The sequence below is a fragment of the Saccopteryx bilineata genome, chromosome 2 (assembly GCF_036850765.1).
Source record: "Saccopteryx bilineata isolate mSacBil1 chromosome 2, mSacBil1_pri_phased_curated, whole genome shotgun sequence".
Taxonomy (NCBI): domain Eukaryota; kingdom Metazoa; phylum Chordata; class Mammalia; order Chiroptera; family Emballonuridae; genus Saccopteryx; species Saccopteryx bilineata.
Window position 1 is genome coordinate 120289766 of NC_089491.1, and position 19586 is coordinate 120309351.

Consider the following 19586-nt stretch of genomic DNA (forward strand, 5'->3'; position numbering starts at 1 on the left):
TAGCTCAAGTGATTTGAGCATTGGCCCCAGACAGGGGTGGCCAGGTGGATCCCAGTCAGGGTGCATGCAGGAGTCTACCTCACTATCTTCCCTCTCCTCACTTAAAAAATAAATGAATAAAAATATAAAGGGGTCACTCGGTCTGCTGTAGCCCCCTGGTCAAGGCACATATGAGAAATCAATCAATGAACAACTAAGGAATTGCAACGAAGAATTGATGTTTCTCATCTCTCTCCCTGCCTGCCTGTCAGTATCTGTCCCTCTCTCTGACTCTCCCTGTCTCTGCCACAAACCCCTCCCCCAAAAAAATACTTCAAAAAAAAAAAAGATGTGTAGAAAAGATATCTTCCATCAAGTAAGAGGACATACTTGGCTGAATTATTAAAGTTGAAGATCAGCAAAGTACATAATCTTCCAGGTAAAGAATCACCTGAATTTCTAATCATAAAGATTGTAGCTGGCCTGACCTGTGGTGGCGCAGTGGATAAAGCGTCGACCTGGAACACTGAGGTCGCAGATTCGAAACCCTGGGCTTGCCCAGCCAAGGCACATATGGGAGTTGAAGCTTCCTGCTCCTCCCCTCCCTCTCTCCCCCCTTCTCTAAAATAAATAAATAAATAAATAAATAAAAAATCTTAAATAAAAAAAAAAAAAGATTGTAGCTGAGCACTTTGTTTAAAGTAGCATTTCTCCAAGTGCCTTCGGCAAAACAATACAACTGTAAAAAGCGTTCCATAAAAAGGGTTCTATAGCCTAACAAATTTGGGCACTACTGAATATATCCCTTTCCTTCATTAATATCCCTCAGAAGAACATACTTTGGGCAATACTCCTTTAAATACTTCCAGGAATGTCCTAACTGGATCTCAATCTTTCAGGTTCCAATTAACCAAGTCCGTTTCTCAAAGACTGGCAAATATTATTGTACTTTGATCCATACACATTTGAAGGAACAAGACTTTAACTTTTATTAAACATATGTGTTCTCTATATTTCTATAAATTTAAGTTTCTAGGATTTTAACACCAACCAGATTTGAGCCATACCAACAATTAAACTATAAAGTGTATTTTAGCTAACTCGGAATAAGGGTGTTTCACCATGATTTAAAAATGAAATACCATAACATAGCTACAATGAACATTCAATCTATAAAATGATTTTTAATGAAGAATGGAATTTTACATAATGTACCTACAAGACTCATTCTTTTCAGGTTCAAAAAGTGTTACCTTTTCTAATTTTATCACTATCTTAACACTTACTAAATGTACAATTAAAACTATATAAGTATCAAGAGGGAAGAAAATATATTTTTACTAAAATTTACAATAAAAATGTTGCTTAAGAAAATAAGTTGCAGTTTCTGCACATCAGATTCTGCTGTAGAGAAAAAAAGACATCTTATTTAAATGTTATTCCTAGTTCTTAGCATAGTGACTAGAAAAAGTACCAAATATTGTGATTCAAATATTTGTGATTTAAAATTATTCAATGTCAAACAAAAGATAAATAACTGCATAAGCTAATAAATATAAACCCTAAGAGAAAACTATAAAAACTAATTAAGTTTTTCAAGAAGTTAAAGAATGCTTTAGGAAGAAAAGATAGCATTTTTAATAGCATGTCTGTCTTACAACAAATTAAGTATTAACTGAAACATAATGATAATGATTTTTATTTAAAATGTTTATAAGCCCAGATACTGGGTAAATGAGATCACTGAAATAATTTTGAAAAACAAAAGTAAAGAATAATCAAAAAGTAGAAAACACCCAAACCAGAAATAAAATTAAATCATTTCAGATACAGCTAAGAGACTTAGGTTTTCAATTGAATTTTAATACATACCAATTATAGTCATCTGGAAGAGAAGAATACGTGGATTTATGACAAACACAATATATTGCGCCATCTGCAAAATCCCAAAAAGGAAAGTGGATTTAGTTAATTTGAGCATATGCTTTCACATAAATGAAAAGCTATTTTCGCTCATTCAATCAGTATTTACTGTTTACTATGAAATGGGATCATGCTAAGGGTCCAGGATTCAACAAGATCCAGTCACTGTCCTCAGAAAGAGTACAAATCTGCTGAAAGACAGACAAGAGAGCAAACAATTCCAAAATAAAAGATAAGCCCTGTTAGGATGGGTAAGTATTAGGAAAGAGAAGAAACACAGAAAAGTTACACAACACAAGTTCAAGAATGCCTTTCCAGTGGAGATGACGTCTAAGGTACTCTGAAGGATGAGGAATAAAAAGGAGTTAGTGAGGGGTGGGTATCACGTTCCCGGCAGAGGGAGTAACAAGTGCCAAGGGTCAGAGATAGTAAGAATATGAAGTATTTGGGTATGCTAAAAACTTTCCTGTGACTGGAGTGCAGTTTATAAATGGGGAGTGTTGAGTGATGAAATACATACAAAATAAATTTTTCAAAATTAACTTCTCTTAATCGAAATGCTCATATTTCAAAGCACATTATTCTTTTTTAGAATACCTATTAATTCAAGACCCATAATTATTTTTTAAAAAGTTTGTGAAAGGTTTTCCTTGTGTTCAGAGAAAGGGTGTTCTTTTAAATATAAAGAAAAAATGTATTTGTACCTCAGTTTAGTTAAAAACAAGTTCTGAATATATATATATCTTGGCTAAAGTCAAGGAACAACTTCTCTCAACTGAGCATCTATTTCCTCAGTATGAAATACAAGCCCTATTTTTTGTTGTTGTTGTTATTTTTCTGAAGTTGGAAATGGGGAGGCAGACAGACTCCCGCATGTGCCCGACCAGGATTCACCTGGCATACCCACCAGGGGGCGATGCTCTGCCCATCTGGGGCGTTGTTCTGTTGCAACCAGAGCCATTCTAGCGCCTGAGGCAGAGGCCATGGAGCCATCCTCAGCACCTGGCCAACTTTGCTCCAATGGAGCCTCGGATGTGGGAGGGGAAGAGAGAGACAGAGAGGAAGGAGAGGGGGAGGAGTGGAGAAGCAGATGGGCGCTTCTCCTGTGTGCCCTGGCCGGGAATCGAACCTGGGAATCCTGCATGCCAGGCTGACGCTCTACCGCTGAGCCAACCGGCCAGGGCACAATCCCTACTTTTTTCAAATATCACTCATCCTTCAAAGTCAAATGCTGCTCTTTCATCAAATCCTTTCCCCCCTCCCCATCCCATAACCCCCATAACAGAGGGAAATGTTGTCTATTTTACACATCCCAAATCAAACATATCATATGGCATTGCTATATCTTCTTTGCAGTCTTTTCTGCATCAATTATTGATGTGTATCAAAGATGCGTAGAGCCTGACCAGGCGGTGTCGCAGGGGATAGATTGTCAGACTGGGATGTGGAGGACCCAGGTTTGAGACCCTGAGGTCACCAGCTTGAGCGCGGGCTCATCTGATTTGAGTAAGGCTCACCAGCTTGAGCCCAAGGTCGCTGGCTCGAGCAAGGAGTCACTTGGTCTGCTGTAGCCCCCTGGTCAAGGCACATATGAGAAATCAATCAATGAACAACTAAGGAACCGCAACAAAGAATTGATGTTTCTCATCTCTCTCCCTTCCTGTCTGTCTGTCTCTATCTGTCCCTCTCTCTGACTCTCCCTGTCTCTGCCACAACCCCCCCCCCAAATACTTAAACAACAAAAAAAAAGATGTGTAGAAAAGATATCTTCCATCTTTGTATACCTATCCTTTTTCCAAGGACTGCATACACTGAGAGATCTAAATATAAATTCTTACCCCAAAGCATAAAAAATACCTTAACAATACTCACTATTATCATAAAAGACTATTCAACAAAATGTCAAATCCAAAATTCTACTGATGTAAGATAACAAAATATAAAGAATTAACCTCATCTCTCAAGAGATTCATTAGTTTTCAATTAACTGTGCTGAGAGAAGCATTCAATAAGACAAATCAGAGGTTAAAGTAAAAAGCTTTTATATATTTTATTCTCTTATTTTACATTAATGAGATTCATCCTAATTATACTTGAATTAATATTAAAATTCCTATTCTCTGAATACAAACCAGCTAGGTGATGGAATTTTCCCTGAAAGAAATGGTTGGATGGCAGATGCAGGACAGATAGGATTAAGTATTCTTAAACAGGCAGAGAGGAAAACACAAGACAACTGTAATTCAGTTCAACAAGAAACTCTATACAATTTTTATCCTGTACTTACACAGACATTTGTTTTGTACCTTTAGGACACATGTCACATTCTACCTCAGGGGTCGGGAACCTATGGCTCGCGAGACAGATGTGGCTCTTTTGATGGCTGCATCTGGCTCGCAAACAAATCTTTAATAAAATAAATAAATAACATTAAAAATATAAAACATTCTCATGTATTACAATCCATTCATTTCCTACCACTCATGTTCATGGTTGCAGGTGGTTAGAGCCAATCACAGCTGTCCTCCGAGACAACACCAAATTTTTATTGGATAATGTGTAACGTACACTGGTCATTGTATGGCTCTCACAGAATTACATTTGGTATTCCTATTTCATACAGATGTGTGTTTCACCTGCAACCACACTGTATTCATTACTGTGTTCACTACAGTGGCTACCAATAAAAAAGTGATGGCCAAACTGCCTCTAAAATATTAATTTCTAAATAATTAATGCTTGAAAAACTGGTATGACACTTTACCAAGAAAGTAATTTTGGTTATGGTAAGTATTAGAGGTTCTCAATATATAATTAAGACTGATGTCAAAGTTAACCTCAATCAACCCAAAACAATTAAATGAGCCAAAAAAAGAATTCCAATGAGAGTCAGCTCTCTGCAACTTATGGGCTATTGTCACATATATATGTTTGATTTCATTTTGATAAGATACTGTATATAAAAGCTGACATCCCCACTTAATTTACAAATGGTTAATATTTTAAGTGACTACAGGAAAGGCGGAAGAGCAAAAGTGTATTGGACAAAGGAAGGTGGGAGGCCTGGGTTTTGATCAGTCCTCATTTAGCACATATACACCTCGGGTAAGTTCTCAAAGGTAGAGAACTCAAGTCCTTTCTTCTTCAGAAAGAGAATACCACATGGCAATGCAAAGTTGTTGTAAAATTCAAAGTAGTAAGGATCAAATGGCTTACTATGCTTAAAAAACTGTAAAATATTCTACATTCCCATGTTGACTGTATATTTTGGAAGGTTTTAGAAGTTCCTTCTGAAATAAAGAAAGGGTTTTTTATTTCTGCTCATTGAACTTTCTCCGTTAATCATGGTTTTGCTTTGCTTCTAATCTTAATATCCTTCCTTTTGGTATAAAATATCTGTAATAATAGTAATAACAGAAATTGTGCAGAATAAGGGGCTTCAGGTGTTGTAAGGTACAAAAGGCTACAGAATTAATATTAATATTTTAGGAAGCTTCAAAAACATTTTATTAATTTGGGCTGGGAGTACAGAGAGATTTTGTAAATGACCTCTGTACTTGTATGATTAGTATAAAACAAAGATGGCCGATGACATTGTGTTGTAAATGCAGAAAGAGAAAGGAGACTTGGATTCTCTGACCTTCCCCCATACCTATGGGGAAATGGGTGAATAGTTAGCCAGGTGTAGGGAGAGAAAAGATTAAATTAAACCTTTTCTTATACTAATGGACCATTTATAGGCATTTGTCCCCATGGAAACTACCTCTCCCCTCCTGAAAGCATGGAGTTAATGTATCTCTAAACAAAGATAGCAAATGAACACCAGAAAATTATAGGAATGTCTTTTAGTATATAAAGTGACATTTTTACCATTATGTTGCCTTGTAAGTTTTAATGTAGAAGCGTTTATTATGAATCTTATAGACAAATGTTATAAACGTGCTAATGAACTGTGTCCCATCCCCCTCCCTTCATCCTTTTCCCAAACCTGTATAGGAGAAAACAAAAGGTATAGGCTTACACCTTAATGTCAGGTTATTTCCCCGCCCATGTATAATTAATGGTATATAACCAACCCCTAGAATATTAATGAGACACAATTTGGGACTGACCCTGTGTAAGCTATATGCCGCCGGCATATTTAATAAATTTCCTCCTTTAATAAAACTCTTCAAAAACTTATTTGGACTATGTGCATCTACAAAAACCCGCAAAATTGTGATTGGGTACTTTACAATACAGGTAGTCACTGTATACCAGGAAGACTAAATGATAATGGATTAATTTTCTGGGGTGACTTAAGTTAATTTTTAGTTAACTAGATATTTTGACAACTAAAATTCATTCATATCAGTTCAACAAACAATTATTTACCCCCCATGTATAAGAGGCACTAAGGAAACTAAAACCAAAATAAACTAGACACTGTATAAATTTATAATTGTAAAGCCAGTATCCACGGCCATTATCACAGCCGCCTGGCCCATGCAGGTTCACATTAGATTCAGACAGACAGTAATGAAACAACGGAGCCAAGAACTGGTGGGCCATCATCTTTAATCCTAGCTTGCACCCGGCAGGCAAGTAAAAACAAACACTGGGCTCCAGAACCCACTCATTCAGCGCTTACAAAGCTACTGACTTATCTGAATTTCCTAGAATCAAAGGTTTCTAGCTCACCAGCCTTATTCACCTCTGTTCCCATCTCTTTCCTTCTCTCTGCACAAACTGGCTTCCCACTCAGCACTCCACCATCCTGGCTGCTTCTCCTGGTTCCTCCACATGGCCCTTCTCTGCTCTCCTCTCTAATGCTAATCTCAGGAACCCAGAGAGCAAGATCCAAGTCTGCCCCACTTTATAGTGCAGAAATCAAAACCTTTAATCCAATATACAAAAATAGGGAAGTCTCTAATACAAAGTCACTTATCTGAGACATGATGGGATTGAACCACTCCACATCAAAAAGGGTGGGAAAGGCTTAATCCTAAAACCAAGCCCCAGGCTACAAGGATCTTGCCTGCGCACAGCCTGCCCCCAACACACATTAATATCACCTGGGCAGTGCCATCTTTAACAAGTGAACATAATATATTTTATCTGCCCAACAATAATCTAGTGGGTAAAGTATACATAGACAATTTTCACTTATCCTGAGTGAGGACTAACTGCTGTTTCAAGACAGTCTTGAATTCCTGTCAGGGCAAAGGGAAGGTTAAGCAGTACCGGTCTCACAATTCTCAACAAAAATGCTCCCAGGCATCAAGGACTGATTACTGTTTGTTTTGACTCTGATTTTTACACCTAAAGTCTCATAGCAATCTCCTCTTCTTTTTACTTTGTTAGTTATACTGTTACTTATACAGTACTATTTCTTATATCTTTTTTTTTTTTTTTTTTTAAGCGAGAGAGGAAGGGAGGAGGTAGAAACATCAATCCTGTATATACTCTGTACCCTGATCCCTGATCAGAGATTGAACCAGCAACCTCTGTGCTTCGGAACAATGCTCTAACCCAGTGGTCCCCAACCCTTGGGCCATGGACCGGTAGCAGTCCGTGGGCCATTTGGTACCAGTCCGCACAGAAAGAATAAATAACTTACATTATTTTTGTTTTATTTATATTTAAGTCTGAACGATGTTTTATTTTTAAAAAATGACCAGATTCCCTCTGTTACATCCGTCTAAGACTCACTCTTGACACTTGTCTAGGTCACGTGATACATTTATCTGTCCCACCCTAAAGGCTGGTCTGTGAAAATATTTTCTGACATTAAACCGGTCCGTGGCCCAAAAAAGGTTGGGGACCACTGCTTTAACCAACCAAGCTATCCGACCAGGGTATATACTTTTTTTTTTCTTTTTTTAGTGAGAGAGAGAGAGAGACAGAGACAGACAAAGAGAAAAGAGATGAGAAACATCAATTTATAGTTGCAGTACTTTTATTTGTTCACTGATTGTTTCTCATACGTGCCTTGACTGGGGGAGGGATTGCTCCAGCTGGGCCAGTGACTCCTTGCTCAAGCCAGCAACCTTGGGCTCAAGCTAGCAACCATGGGATCATGTCCATGACCCCACCCACAGGCCAGCGACCCAATACTCAGGCCAGTGCTCAAGCTGGGGACCTCAGGGTTTTGAACCTGGGTCTTCTACATCCCAAGGTGACACTCTATCCACTGTGCCACCACCAGTCAGGCCTTTTATTTATACTTTTAATCCTGGTCTTCAAACAGTTCTTTTTCCCTTAATTCAATAAATAAACATTCAATTGCAAATGAGAGTAAAACAGGAAACATAAAGGTATGATGGGGACCAAAAAGCCAACAGGGTTGTTGCAGTTTAGATTTTGGGGGGAGAGAGGTGTGGGGAGTTGGCTGTAAGCTGACAGTCTGCCCAACCCCCCACCTCACTTTCCTGATTAAGTTGCAAAAGGTTAAGCCTTTCCCCACACCTCCATGTTAGCTGATACTCATCCTACCCCACATGTCTCCCGGAAAGACTGGAGGCAAGTTTCTTCTATCCTGTTTTGTGTAAAGCAGGGGTAGTCACCCTTTTTATACCTACCACCCACGTTTGCATCTCTGTTAGTAGTAAAATTTTCTAACTGCCCATCAGTTCCACAGTAATGGTGATTTATAAAGTAGAGAAGTAACTTTACTTTATAAAATTTATAAAGCAGAGTCACAGCAAGTTAAAGCATATAATAATAATTACTTACCAAGTACTTTATGTCAGATTTTCACTAAGTTTGACAGAATAAATCTTTAAAAAACAACTTATTATAGTTAAATCTATCTTTTTATTTATACTTTGGTTGCTCTGCTACCGCCCACCATGAAAGCTGGAACGCCCACTAGTGGGCAGTAGGGACCAGGTTGACTACCACTGGTGTAAAGTTAAGATGTTATGAATGGTGGAGGTTTTCTGCACTTGGTAAAAATTCTTGGGTTGCCTTGGAAACATGATCAGAAATATCACTGATTTGCTAATGGCCCACTTTGCCCTATAAATAAAGCAAGATGTGACTTTTGGGCATGCTCTGTTTCTGCTATCAGCTTTGCAGAGCCCTCCTGAACCCATTCTTTAATTCTTTAAGCATATTTTCTTAATTTCATGCCATTCCCACTCAGGACCTGGAATTACTAGTCGTGCTGGTTTGCGACAAAGGAAGAGATTCAAATGAGGCAGAGATGTGTAAAATGTTGGCTGATGTAGCTAAACATGCAAAAGCAAACCTATTGGAACCCTCTAATTCTGTCTGCTTTAGAAATGGGAGAATAGTGTTCAGATAGTGGAAAAAGAAAGTAAAAGTAGGCCCTGGCCAGTTGGCTCAGTGGTAGAGCATTGGCCTGGCATGCAGGAGTCCTGGGTTCGATTCCCGGCCAGGGCACACAGGAGAAGCACCCACCTGCTTTTCCACCCCTCCCCCTCTCCTTCCTCTCTGTCTCTCTCTTCCCCTCCTGCAGCTGAGGCTCCACTGGAGCAAAGTTGGCCCAGGTGCTGAGGATGGCTCTGTGGCCTCTGCCTCAGGCGCTAGAATGGCTCTGGATGCAACAGAGCGACGCCCTGGATGGGCAGAGCATCACCCCCTGGTGGGCGTGCCGGGTGGATCCTGGTCGGGCGTATGCGGGAGTCTGTCTGACTGCCTCCCTGTTTCTGGCTTCGGAAAAATACAAAAAAAAAAAAAAAAAAAAAGTAAAAGTAAGGGTGCTGGGAAATCTATTTACTTGTATGGATCGATGTTTTGACTATCAAACATGTATTAACACACTTTGAAAAAACAGTACATTTCTTCAGAACAGCTAGGTAGAAATTAATTTTTTTAAATGACTAAATAGATAAAAACACAAAGAGAATACACCAAAATATTAACAATAATTATCTTTGTAAGATGGAATTGTAATTTTGCCCTTTATTTGTTGATGTTAAGTACTCCTAAAAAAGTATTATGTGAAAAAAAAAATATAGTAAATATGATTCAAACCAGAAAAGTTCCTCTTTATCACTCACACACTTGCCCTCAGCTAAAATCTCAATTGTGGTCTACACAGATAACCCATTTGGTTTATACTTTTGTGTGTGTGTGTGTGGCATAGACAGAGTCAGAGAGAAGGACAGACAGGAAGGGAGAGAGATGAGAAGCATCAATTCTTCATTGAGGTTCCTTAGTTGTTCATTGATTGATTTCTCATATGTGCCTTGACTGGAGGGCTACAGCAGACTGAGTGACCCCTTGCTTGAGCCAGCGACCTTGAGCTCAAGCTGGAGAGCCTTGCTCAAACCCAGTGAGCTGGCGCTCAAGCTGGCGACCTCGGGGTCTCAAACTTGGGTCCTCCACATCCCAGTCCGACGCTCTATCCACTGTGCCACCGCCTGGTCAGGCTGGTCTATACTTTTTACTCTATGTTTATACATATACAGACACATGCATATGTGGCAGATCACTTTTTAAATGCACAAATGGAATCACACAATCGATATTGTTCTGTGACATACATTTTTATCCCCTTCCAATCAGACATCTGTACATAGTAAAGATGTACCTTACTTCACCCATTTCCTTTTTGATAGACATTTAGGCTTTTCCCCTTTTTTCATTATTGTAAACACTCCTGCTAAGGCACATACAGTAAGTAAATGCTTTAAACTTTCCATAATTAATACATTTTCTATAATATTTAAAAAGTTAAAACTCTTTATAAACACTAAAAAGCTCACTTACTTTGAATTGGATTTAAATGTTTCAAGATAGTTCTGTTGGATATCGCCCATTTCACTGCTGATATTGCCATGGTGAATCAAGATTTTTATCAAATGTATGTAAAAAGGTGATTTGATTTTTTTAAAAATGCTTTAAATTTTTCTTCTAGGCATACCTATTTTCATCCCTGAGTAAGAGATAAAAGAAAAAATATTACTGGTAAATTTAAGTGAGCACTACAAGAATAAGATAGGAATCACTACCTAGAACCATAGTCATCTAAAGCAAAACTTTTCAACACTTATTTCCATGCAATGTAAGAGCAACATTATCAAAATATAACATCAGAAACCCCAGAACAATCTCCTCTACAATTTCTCCAAAAGGCAAATTTCTCAGCATCTAGTGTAGTTCTTTCCTAATGAGCGCTCAGTAAATGTGTAATTACCCTTAGAAACATCACATATGCTACACAGAGCATCCTTGTTGGGCAGATAAAATATATTATGCTCATTTTGTTAAAGATGGCACTGCCCACATGGAAGCCCGTTGCCTAGGTGATATTAATGTGTGTTGGGGGAGGGCTATGGGCAGGTAGGATCCCTGTAGCCTGGGGCTTGGTTTTAGGGCTAAGCCTTTCCCACCCTTTTTGATGTGGGGTGGTGCAATCCCATCATGCCTCAGATAAGTGACTTTGTATCAGAGACTTCCTTGTTTGTATATTGGATTAAAGGTTTTGGTTTCTACACTATAAAGTGGAGCAGACTAGGAACTTGCTCTCTCTGGGTTCCTGAGATTAGCATTAGAGAGCAGAGAGCAGAGAAAGGCCACGTGGAGGAGGCCATGAGAAGCAGCCAAGATGGTGGAGTGCTGAGAGAAAAGCCAGTTTGTGCAGAGTTTGTGCAGAGAGGAGATGGGGAACAGAGGTGAATAAGGCTGGTGAGCTAGAAACCTTTGATTCTAGGAAACTCGGATAAGTCAGTAGCTTTGTGAGCACTGAATGAGTGGGTTTTAGAGCCCAGTGTGTGTTTTTACTTGCCCGCTGGGTGCAAGCTAGGTGTAAGGTATTTTTCCCCGCCGAGAAGGAAGGAAGAGGGCCGGAGCCGCAAAGTGTGGAATAGCAAACAGCTTTATTGAATACAGAGCGTGCATCCCGCCCGGCAAGGTTCCCTGGCCCCGAGGAAAGAAAGATGGAGGCTATGGAGGCTAGGGAAGTTGCACAGATTAAACCGCATGGGAGATATTTAAAGGGTGGCTCTAGGGAAGTGGAGCTACTATGACGTGGTGAAATTTCACTGGCTGGCAGACGATCCCTTTTTTCCAAATGGTTTTGGCACGCTTTGTTGTGTGCGGGTCTGAGTTCCCCACATGACCATCCCCCATTATCCACTGACCTTACATTCTGACCTTTTGTGTTAAATAGAAAAAGGGGCGCCATTTATTCGTCTACTTCCTGCTGAATAGGGGCATTGTGGGGAGGGGAGATCAGAAGATGGTGGCTTTGAGGGGTGTCAGGAGGAACATCTGTGTGGTTGTGAGTTGAGAAACTTCGCAGATGCGGTCCCACTTGTTGCAGAACCCTGGGTTCCACGAGTCCAGGCCTTGTCTTAGGAGTTCAAGTGATGCACCCACCTGGCTGGATTGGCCTTCCCATTCAGGCAGCTTGTCCTCCACGTAGAGGCGCTGAGGAAAACCTGTTGCCCAAAGGGGCAATCACTCCGCCAGTGACTGAGCTGCTTGCAGTCAGGGCAGGGTTCAGTGGGCAGCCACCGGCAGGGGCCCTGCCGGGACCAGTGGTCCTGCTTGCCACACTTAAAGCAAGCTGCTGGTGGCTCTGCTGGTCTCAGGGTTGCCACAAGAGTTTGGGTTTGGAGCGTTACTTTCTGCTGCATGGGGGGCCTGGCAAACAGCCTTGGCCTGTTTCTACTAATTGGGACCGTTAAAAACTTTAAATGCCATGTTCACAGGTTCCGGATAGCGGTTTGGGGGAGTTGAGAATAAAAGGAGGGAGGGCTCATGCGGAGCCCGGCACCCAGATCCTGCAGGAAACGCTGGACAGGGCAGGAACTTCCTGCAAGAAAATTGTGGTTGGACGTCCTGAAAACCTGTGTAAAAGCCAATGCCAGGCTGAGAATGGCCTGATGGAGGAGGGACTTAAGAACACAGTGAAGGGAGGGTCCCCTGGCCAGCAAGGGAGGAGAAAGAGATGGTAGTGGTGAATAAAAAACAGGTTTTAGAAAAGGGAGGGGAGGAGGCTCTCAGAGGGAAGAGAGAGTTGGGAGTCCGCAGAGAAGATTAGGAGTGGAGGTTTTAGGTGAGGTTTCTCTGGCCAGAAAAAGGCCTGCGCGGTGAAACAGGCAGCACAGAGATTAAGGACAGGTGCGTGAATAATTAGAAGCCATGAATGTAAGAGATCTCCAATCAGTTCCCAGCTTTTTTGGTGATAGTTAAATTGGTGAGGGTGTTAAAACCGAAAGTCCCTTCAGGAGGCTAATTGAGTGGGTTCTGTGGCCTGGCCACAGCGGAGAAGAACAGTTTCTTCTTCTTTAGGGAGGGAGATTCCTGTGCCCCAACAGCCACCCTCAGTCCTTGGAGTGGTCAGTATTGAGTATTAGCGTCCTAAAAACTCAAAGGTCTGGCCACGGATGGAAAAGGTAAAGTGGATATGCTCCGGAGGTCTCCGAAGCACACGCTCACTCGGACGGAAAAGAGTTCCCTGACGTAGCTACGGTTTCGGACAGGGAGTCTCGGAAGAAAGAACTCAAGGGTGGCTGGAGGCAGGGGACTTACCGCACCGAAGTGGGTGGAAGGTCAGAGATCCTGGTTCTTTCTCCTGGTTCTTTCTCAGAGGGGCGGGGAAAGGAGAGGTCCTTGAGGACTTCTAACTCCTTCCAGGTTGTCAGCCAAAATACCAAAATGTAAGGTATTTTTCCCCCGCCAAGAAGGAAGGAAGAGGCTCTGAGCCACAAAGTGTGGAATAGCAAACAGCTTTATTGAGTACAGAGCACGCATCCTGCCCGGCAAGGTTCCCTGGCCCCGTGGAAAGGAAGATGGAGGCTAGAGAAGTTGCATGGATTAAACACGTGGGAGATATTTAAAGGGTCCCTCTAGGGAAGTGGAGCTACTATGACGTGGTGAAATTTCACTGGCTGGCAGACGATCTCTTTTTTCCAAACAGTTCCTGTGAAGCCTCCTTTTGGCACGCTTGGTTGTGGGCGGGTCTGAGTTCCCCACGTGACCATCCCCCATTATCCACCGACCTTACACTAGGATTAAAGATGATGGCTGTAAAGCCAGTTGCCATGGCCACCATCACAGCAGCCTGGCCCATGCAGGTTCGCATTGGATTCAGACAGTTGGTAAAGAAACAAAGGAGCCAAAAACTGATGGGCCATTACCTGGCTTCTCACTCAACACTCTGCCATCTTGGCTGCTTCTCCTGGCCTACTCCACATGGCCTCTTTCTGCTCTCCTCTCTGCTCTCTCCTCTAATATTAATCTCAGGAACCAAGAGAGCAAGCTCCTGTTCTGCCCCCATTTTATATTGTAGAAATAAAAAACCCTTAATCCAATATACAAACAAGGAAGTTTCTAATACAAAGTCACTTATCTGAGGCATGATGGGATTGCACCACCCCACATCAAAAAGGGTGGGAAAGGTTTAGTCTAAAACCAAGCCCCAGGCTACAAGAATCCTGCCTGCCCACAGCCCTCAGAGACACACATTAATATCACCTGGGCGATGGCCTCCACATGAGCAGCGCCATCTTTAACAAAGTGAGCATAATATATTTTATCTGCCCAACAATGGCCCACCAGTTCTTGGCTCTGTTTCATTACCATCTGTCCGAATCCAATGCAAACTTGCATGGGCCAGGCGGCTGTGATGGTGGCCATGGCTACTGGCCTCACACCCCTCCATAATGCTAATGTGTCTCTGTACAACCTCCCAGGTACCATACACTAGATCTGATTACACCTCTTAAATTAGTATTTTGTTTCCGATTAAATGAAATACTAAACAAGGCCTACCCTTGGCCTACTACATATTGATTTATATGAATATACATTAACACCCTGAAGTGCCAAATATAATTTCACTATCTTATATACATATGTACATGGTTTTTAAATTTCCAAGGCGCTTTTGTTACCATTTCATTTCACTCTCATACTAATCATGTGAGGTATCTTTACTTTGAGTCAGGAAGAAACTAAGTACACAGTTTAAATGACTAGCTCCCAAGACCTTTAAGAGTCAGCCACTTACAAACTGGGAAACACTGGGTAAGTCATTAACTTAAATGCCCCTCCGTTTCCTCCAGGGTAAATGAGGGGGAAAAATCACAACCTCCAAGGCTGTTGTGAACAAAAGCATGGAAGTATCGTCACATTCTTGTTTTTAATTGGCCATGAAGACTCGACCCTCCCTCGGTGAGGATGAAAGGGAATGAGCACGCAGTCTTGTTTGCTAGACTCACTGTGCAGACTGACACCGGGGCCGTCAGCACCGCCTCTCGCCGTCCCGAGCTCACACGCTGTGCTTCTCAGTGTGCCACCCCCTTTCCCACCCGTTCTGTGCTCTGTGCAGCAGGCACCGTCCTTTCACACATGCAGAGGCTCCGAGAGGTCGCACGGTTTAATCTGGCCACTACACCCCTGCTGAATGGGCGGCCAGGGTGGCACGCAAACCCTTGTCTTCCGAGCACGAACCGAACACTAAACACTTGGGGGAGGGGCACGAGGCCTCCTTCGCCCGAGGCCCAGAGGCCAGCACACCCAGGAGTGGGTCGGAGTCTTCACCCCAGGGAGGATATTTGAGGGTAAATCACAGAGCCTGGAACAAAAACTGCAGAGAGCCTCGGAAGGCCCTAAATTTGAGGAAGAGGCTACCAGGAGCACGGGGACTAACACCCGGGAGCAGAGCCTGAAGACCCGGACTACAGGTGTCCCCGAGCGATGGGCACAGGCACGAAGGAGCCCTCACAGGAAGCGCGCGGCCACACGCCGGCCCTTCGGCACCAGGGAACGCGCCTGTTGACGTCGGAGGCTTTCTCCTGCCGCGAACGACAGGTAGGAGACCTCGACACTTCGGATAAACCTTCTGGGCCTACTCAGTTTGGCTTCTAGGGACGCCTTGACCCGAGGAGGAAAGGGCAACGGTTACCTTGACAGCTGCTCACCGCGAGTCCGCCATCTTGCTTCCGCGGGTCCTAGGAGACACCACCCCAGGCGCTTTCCGGGCATGCGGGGCACTCTGGGAAATGTAGTCTCGCGGGAAAAAGCCTCGAGCCGCGGGAGGGCGGGGAGCTACTGTCATAACATGCTCTCGCGTTTAGTTGCAGCAGCTTGGCTACCTGTCACTCAAAAACAAAAATCAAAATCACTACCCCACGTACACATCCCTAGAAAGCTATTTTTTATAAGTTTATATTATTAATTAGAGGCCCTCAAGATCGCTTCTTGCTGGAAAAGTTCAGGTTGCCCAGACTCTAGGTATTTATTTCTAGAACTACTGAAAAGCGGAGGGGTTGGATGTGAAAGTTTAAAATGGAGAAGTGGGGAGGACCTCAATTAGAAAACTCAGCATTGTGTTCTGAGAATTGTGTTAGCTACTGGTCGTGGGAGAAAGACAATGTGCAGAATCCTTACATCTTGCAGGGAGAAAAGGCCCCTGGGGCTCTGCACTTTCTGTTCTGGTTGCCAGCCAGCTGTTCCTTTCTCTCACCTTTTATGACCACTGCCTTATTTTATACAGTCTTGTTCAAGTATCATCCCAGAGAGACCACACCAGTAAAACAGCCTCGCTCATCCTTATCCCGTTGCCCTCCTTTATTTTTCTTCATAACATATACCATTATATGGCATCATATTATTTGTTTTCTCGTTTAATGTCTGCTTCATGCTCAAATGCAAACTCCACGAAAGCAGGAAGTACTGTATCTATCCTTTTCTATAGTGTAAACAAACCCAACATTTAGCACTGTGCTTGGCCTCATTGTAGGCCTCCGGTATTTGTTAAATGAATGAAACAAATACCACCACAGACATCCAAGATAGCAGATGAAGGGCTGCTAAAGCTAAAGTTCAACCTGGAAATACCTTTCCCTCTCTGTTTGTAAATCTTGTATTTACCTTTTCTTGAAAAGGATGCATGCTTTTTTTAAAAAAGATTTTATTGATTTTACAGAAAGAGTAGGAAGGATAGTGAGAAGTATCAACCCATAGTTGCTTCATTTTAGTTGTTCATTAATTGCTTGTTGTATGTGCTTTGACCGGGCAAGCCCAGAATTTCAAACCGGTGACTTCAGCATTCCATCAATGCTTTATACATTGCACCACCACAGGCCAGGTAGGATTCATAGCTTTTATCATGTATTCAAGGGGGGTGGATAAATCCCTCAAAAAGTTAAGTGCCATGGTTCTGAGTGATTAATATTAAAAATAAGTGAATAGGCCTGACCAGGCAGTGGCGCAGTGGATAGAGCATCGGACTGGGATGCGGAGGACCCAGGTTCGAGACCCCCGAGGTCGCCAGCTTGAGCATGAGCTCATCTGGTTTGAGCAAAGCTCACCAGCTTGGACCCAAGGCTGCTGGCTTGAGCAAGGAGTTACTCCGTCTACTGAAGGCCCACGGTCAAGGCACATATGAGAAAGCAATCAATGAATAACTAAGGTGTTGCAATGCACAACGAAAAACTAATGATTGATACTTCTCATCTCTCTCCGTTCCTGTCTGTCTGTCCCTATCTATCCCTCTTTCTAACTCTGTCTCTGTGTAAAAAAAAAAAAAAAAAAAAAAAAAAATATATATATATATATATATATATATGAATGGAAATTCACAGTAAAAAAAAAGTAAGTGTGGCCTGTTGTGGTGTCTCTCCTCATTTCCCACAGAATAGCAGGCACATTCTGCTGCTTCCTGTAGAAGCCCACAATGAGAGCCCATTGCTGTCCTTTCTAATCTAGTCCATCCTTCAAAGCCACCCTCTAATGTGTTTCTAGACTATGCTGTAGGAAAAGACGCAGAGGAGAAACAGATTTAAATGATCAATCAACTGGACTTGGCAGACATTCATTGTGCAAATTGGAAGAAGGATGAATCAAAGATGACTCCAGAGGACATATCTCTGTGAGTAGAATAAGGACCACAGACAATAGGGAGACTCACTTAGTGAGGCCAGGAAAGGTTACAAAGCTGAGTTCAGAGCAGAAACCAATCATGTGCATGAAAAAGAGTGTAGAGAGACCTCTAGGCTGAAGGAACTAGTTAAAAGTCTACAGGGGGTAGAAATAACTTCCTGTCTGCTTGAGTACAGTGTAGAGGAGAGTGGCAGGAGATGAAGTAAGAACCATGTCACGTTGGGCTTTGTAGGCCTTAATGGTGATAATGTGGAATTTGGACATAGGCCATATGTGTAGATGTTATTCTAAATGCAGTAATCACTGAATGGTTTTAATACAAAAGAAGAGATATATGATTTATGTTTTCAGAAGATTACTCTGCATTGTAGGGAGTGGCAAGACTGTAAGCAAGGCTAATGAGACTAGTGCTTTATTGCAGTCAAGTTAATAGTTGAAGGTTATAACGTGATGGACGTTGACAACAGTGGAGATGGGGAGAAAGTAAGAAAGTCTAAATATATTTTGAAAGGAGAAATGATGTCTGAGCTTGCTGGTAGATTGATGGGATGTGGAAGTTGAGAGAGAGGAAAGACTTTAGGTGACACTTTGATGACTGACCTGGAGGTGGTGTGGTTCATGAGATAGGGAGGAGTGAAAGAGGAGCAGGTTTGGAGAGGGTCATGAGGGTGGAAATGAATGATTCCACTTGGAAGTTATTGAGTTTGTGGTACTTCTGAAATAAACAAGTAGAGATATTAAATGAGGGGGATGGTTTGACAGATGTGTCTGGAGAAGACAGGTTAGGCTAGATATAGATTTAAAGCCATCGGAATGTTGGGTGCATGTAGGGAGAGAGTGTAGAAAAAAAGAAAAAGAACCCCAAACCAGCCTCAGGACATTTGAACATTTAGAGGTCTGATGGAGGAGGACAGCTAGCAAGGACCTTTTGGAAGTGGCAAGGACAGAGGCAGCAGGAAAACTGAGACTATGATGTGAAAGTAGTTAGAGAGGCCTGTCATGTCATGAGGTATTTCTTAACTTTAGAGTTCAGTGCTGACAAGTTTAAAACTTTCATCTCCAAAAATACAAACTTGAAATACCAACAAATAACTTACATTAGCCTGAATAAAAGCCACTTAAATTCATACTAGTAACAGATAATTATAGAGGTTCGGAGTTGGCTTTAAATGGCTTCAGTTGCAAAGGGGGTTGGCATTTTTCTTTCCTAACTTCACAGAATAAAGTCACTCTTTATATAAATCAGAGATCAAAGACTTCAGAGCAGCCCAGCTGGTGATGGCACAGTGGATAGAGCATCGACCTGGCATACTTAGGTCACAAGTTCAAAACCCCAAGGTCACTGGCTCCAGTGTGAGTTTACTGGCTTGAGTGCAGGCTTACCAGTTTGACTGTGGGTTGCTGGCTTAAGTGTGAAATCACTGACATGATCCTATGGTCACCAGCATTAGCTGAAAGGTCACTGGCTTGAGCAGGTGGTCACTAGATCATCTAGAGCCCCCCATCAGGGCATATATTAGAAGCAATCAATAACTAAAAGTGCTGCAACTACAAGTTGATACTTCTCATCTCTCTCCCTCCCTTTCTCTCTCTCTCTTAAGAAAAAAACTCCCAAAACTTCAGAGCAATCTAACTGCCAAACCATTGGGGATAATCTTTCTAAAAACTTTAAAAAAATTTTTTGTTGTTGCATAAAATTGGCTACAATTTTGAGCACTTACTATGTGCCAGACATTGTTCTTCAAAAACAATACTTTACATATATTGTTTTTGTCTATTCCTACTGTTGGCCTTAGGAGATGTGTATAATTATTGTTACTGTCATTATACAAATAAGCAGA

At 42.0% G+C, this 19586-nt stretch overlaps 1 protein-coding gene across 1 annotated transcript in view; it reads right to left on the minus strand.

The window, feature by feature from the left end:
- The window catches only part of MRPL42 (mitochondrial ribosomal protein L42), a 37988-nt gene extending 22137 nt beyond the window's left edge, over positions 1–15851 (minus strand). Inside the window, exons 1-3 of the mRNA XM_066254786.1 lie at positions 15767–15851; positions 10621–10786; positions 1852–1915 (exon numbers count right to left, since the gene is read on the minus strand). Coding sequence (XP_066110883.1) covers positions 1852–1915; positions 10621–10690 — 134 coding nt within the window. The 5' untranslated portion in view covers positions 10691–10786; positions 15767–15851. The remainder of the gene's footprint in view (positions 1–1851; positions 1916–10620; positions 10787–15766) is intronic.
- Positions 15852–19586: the final 3735 nt, after the last annotated feature.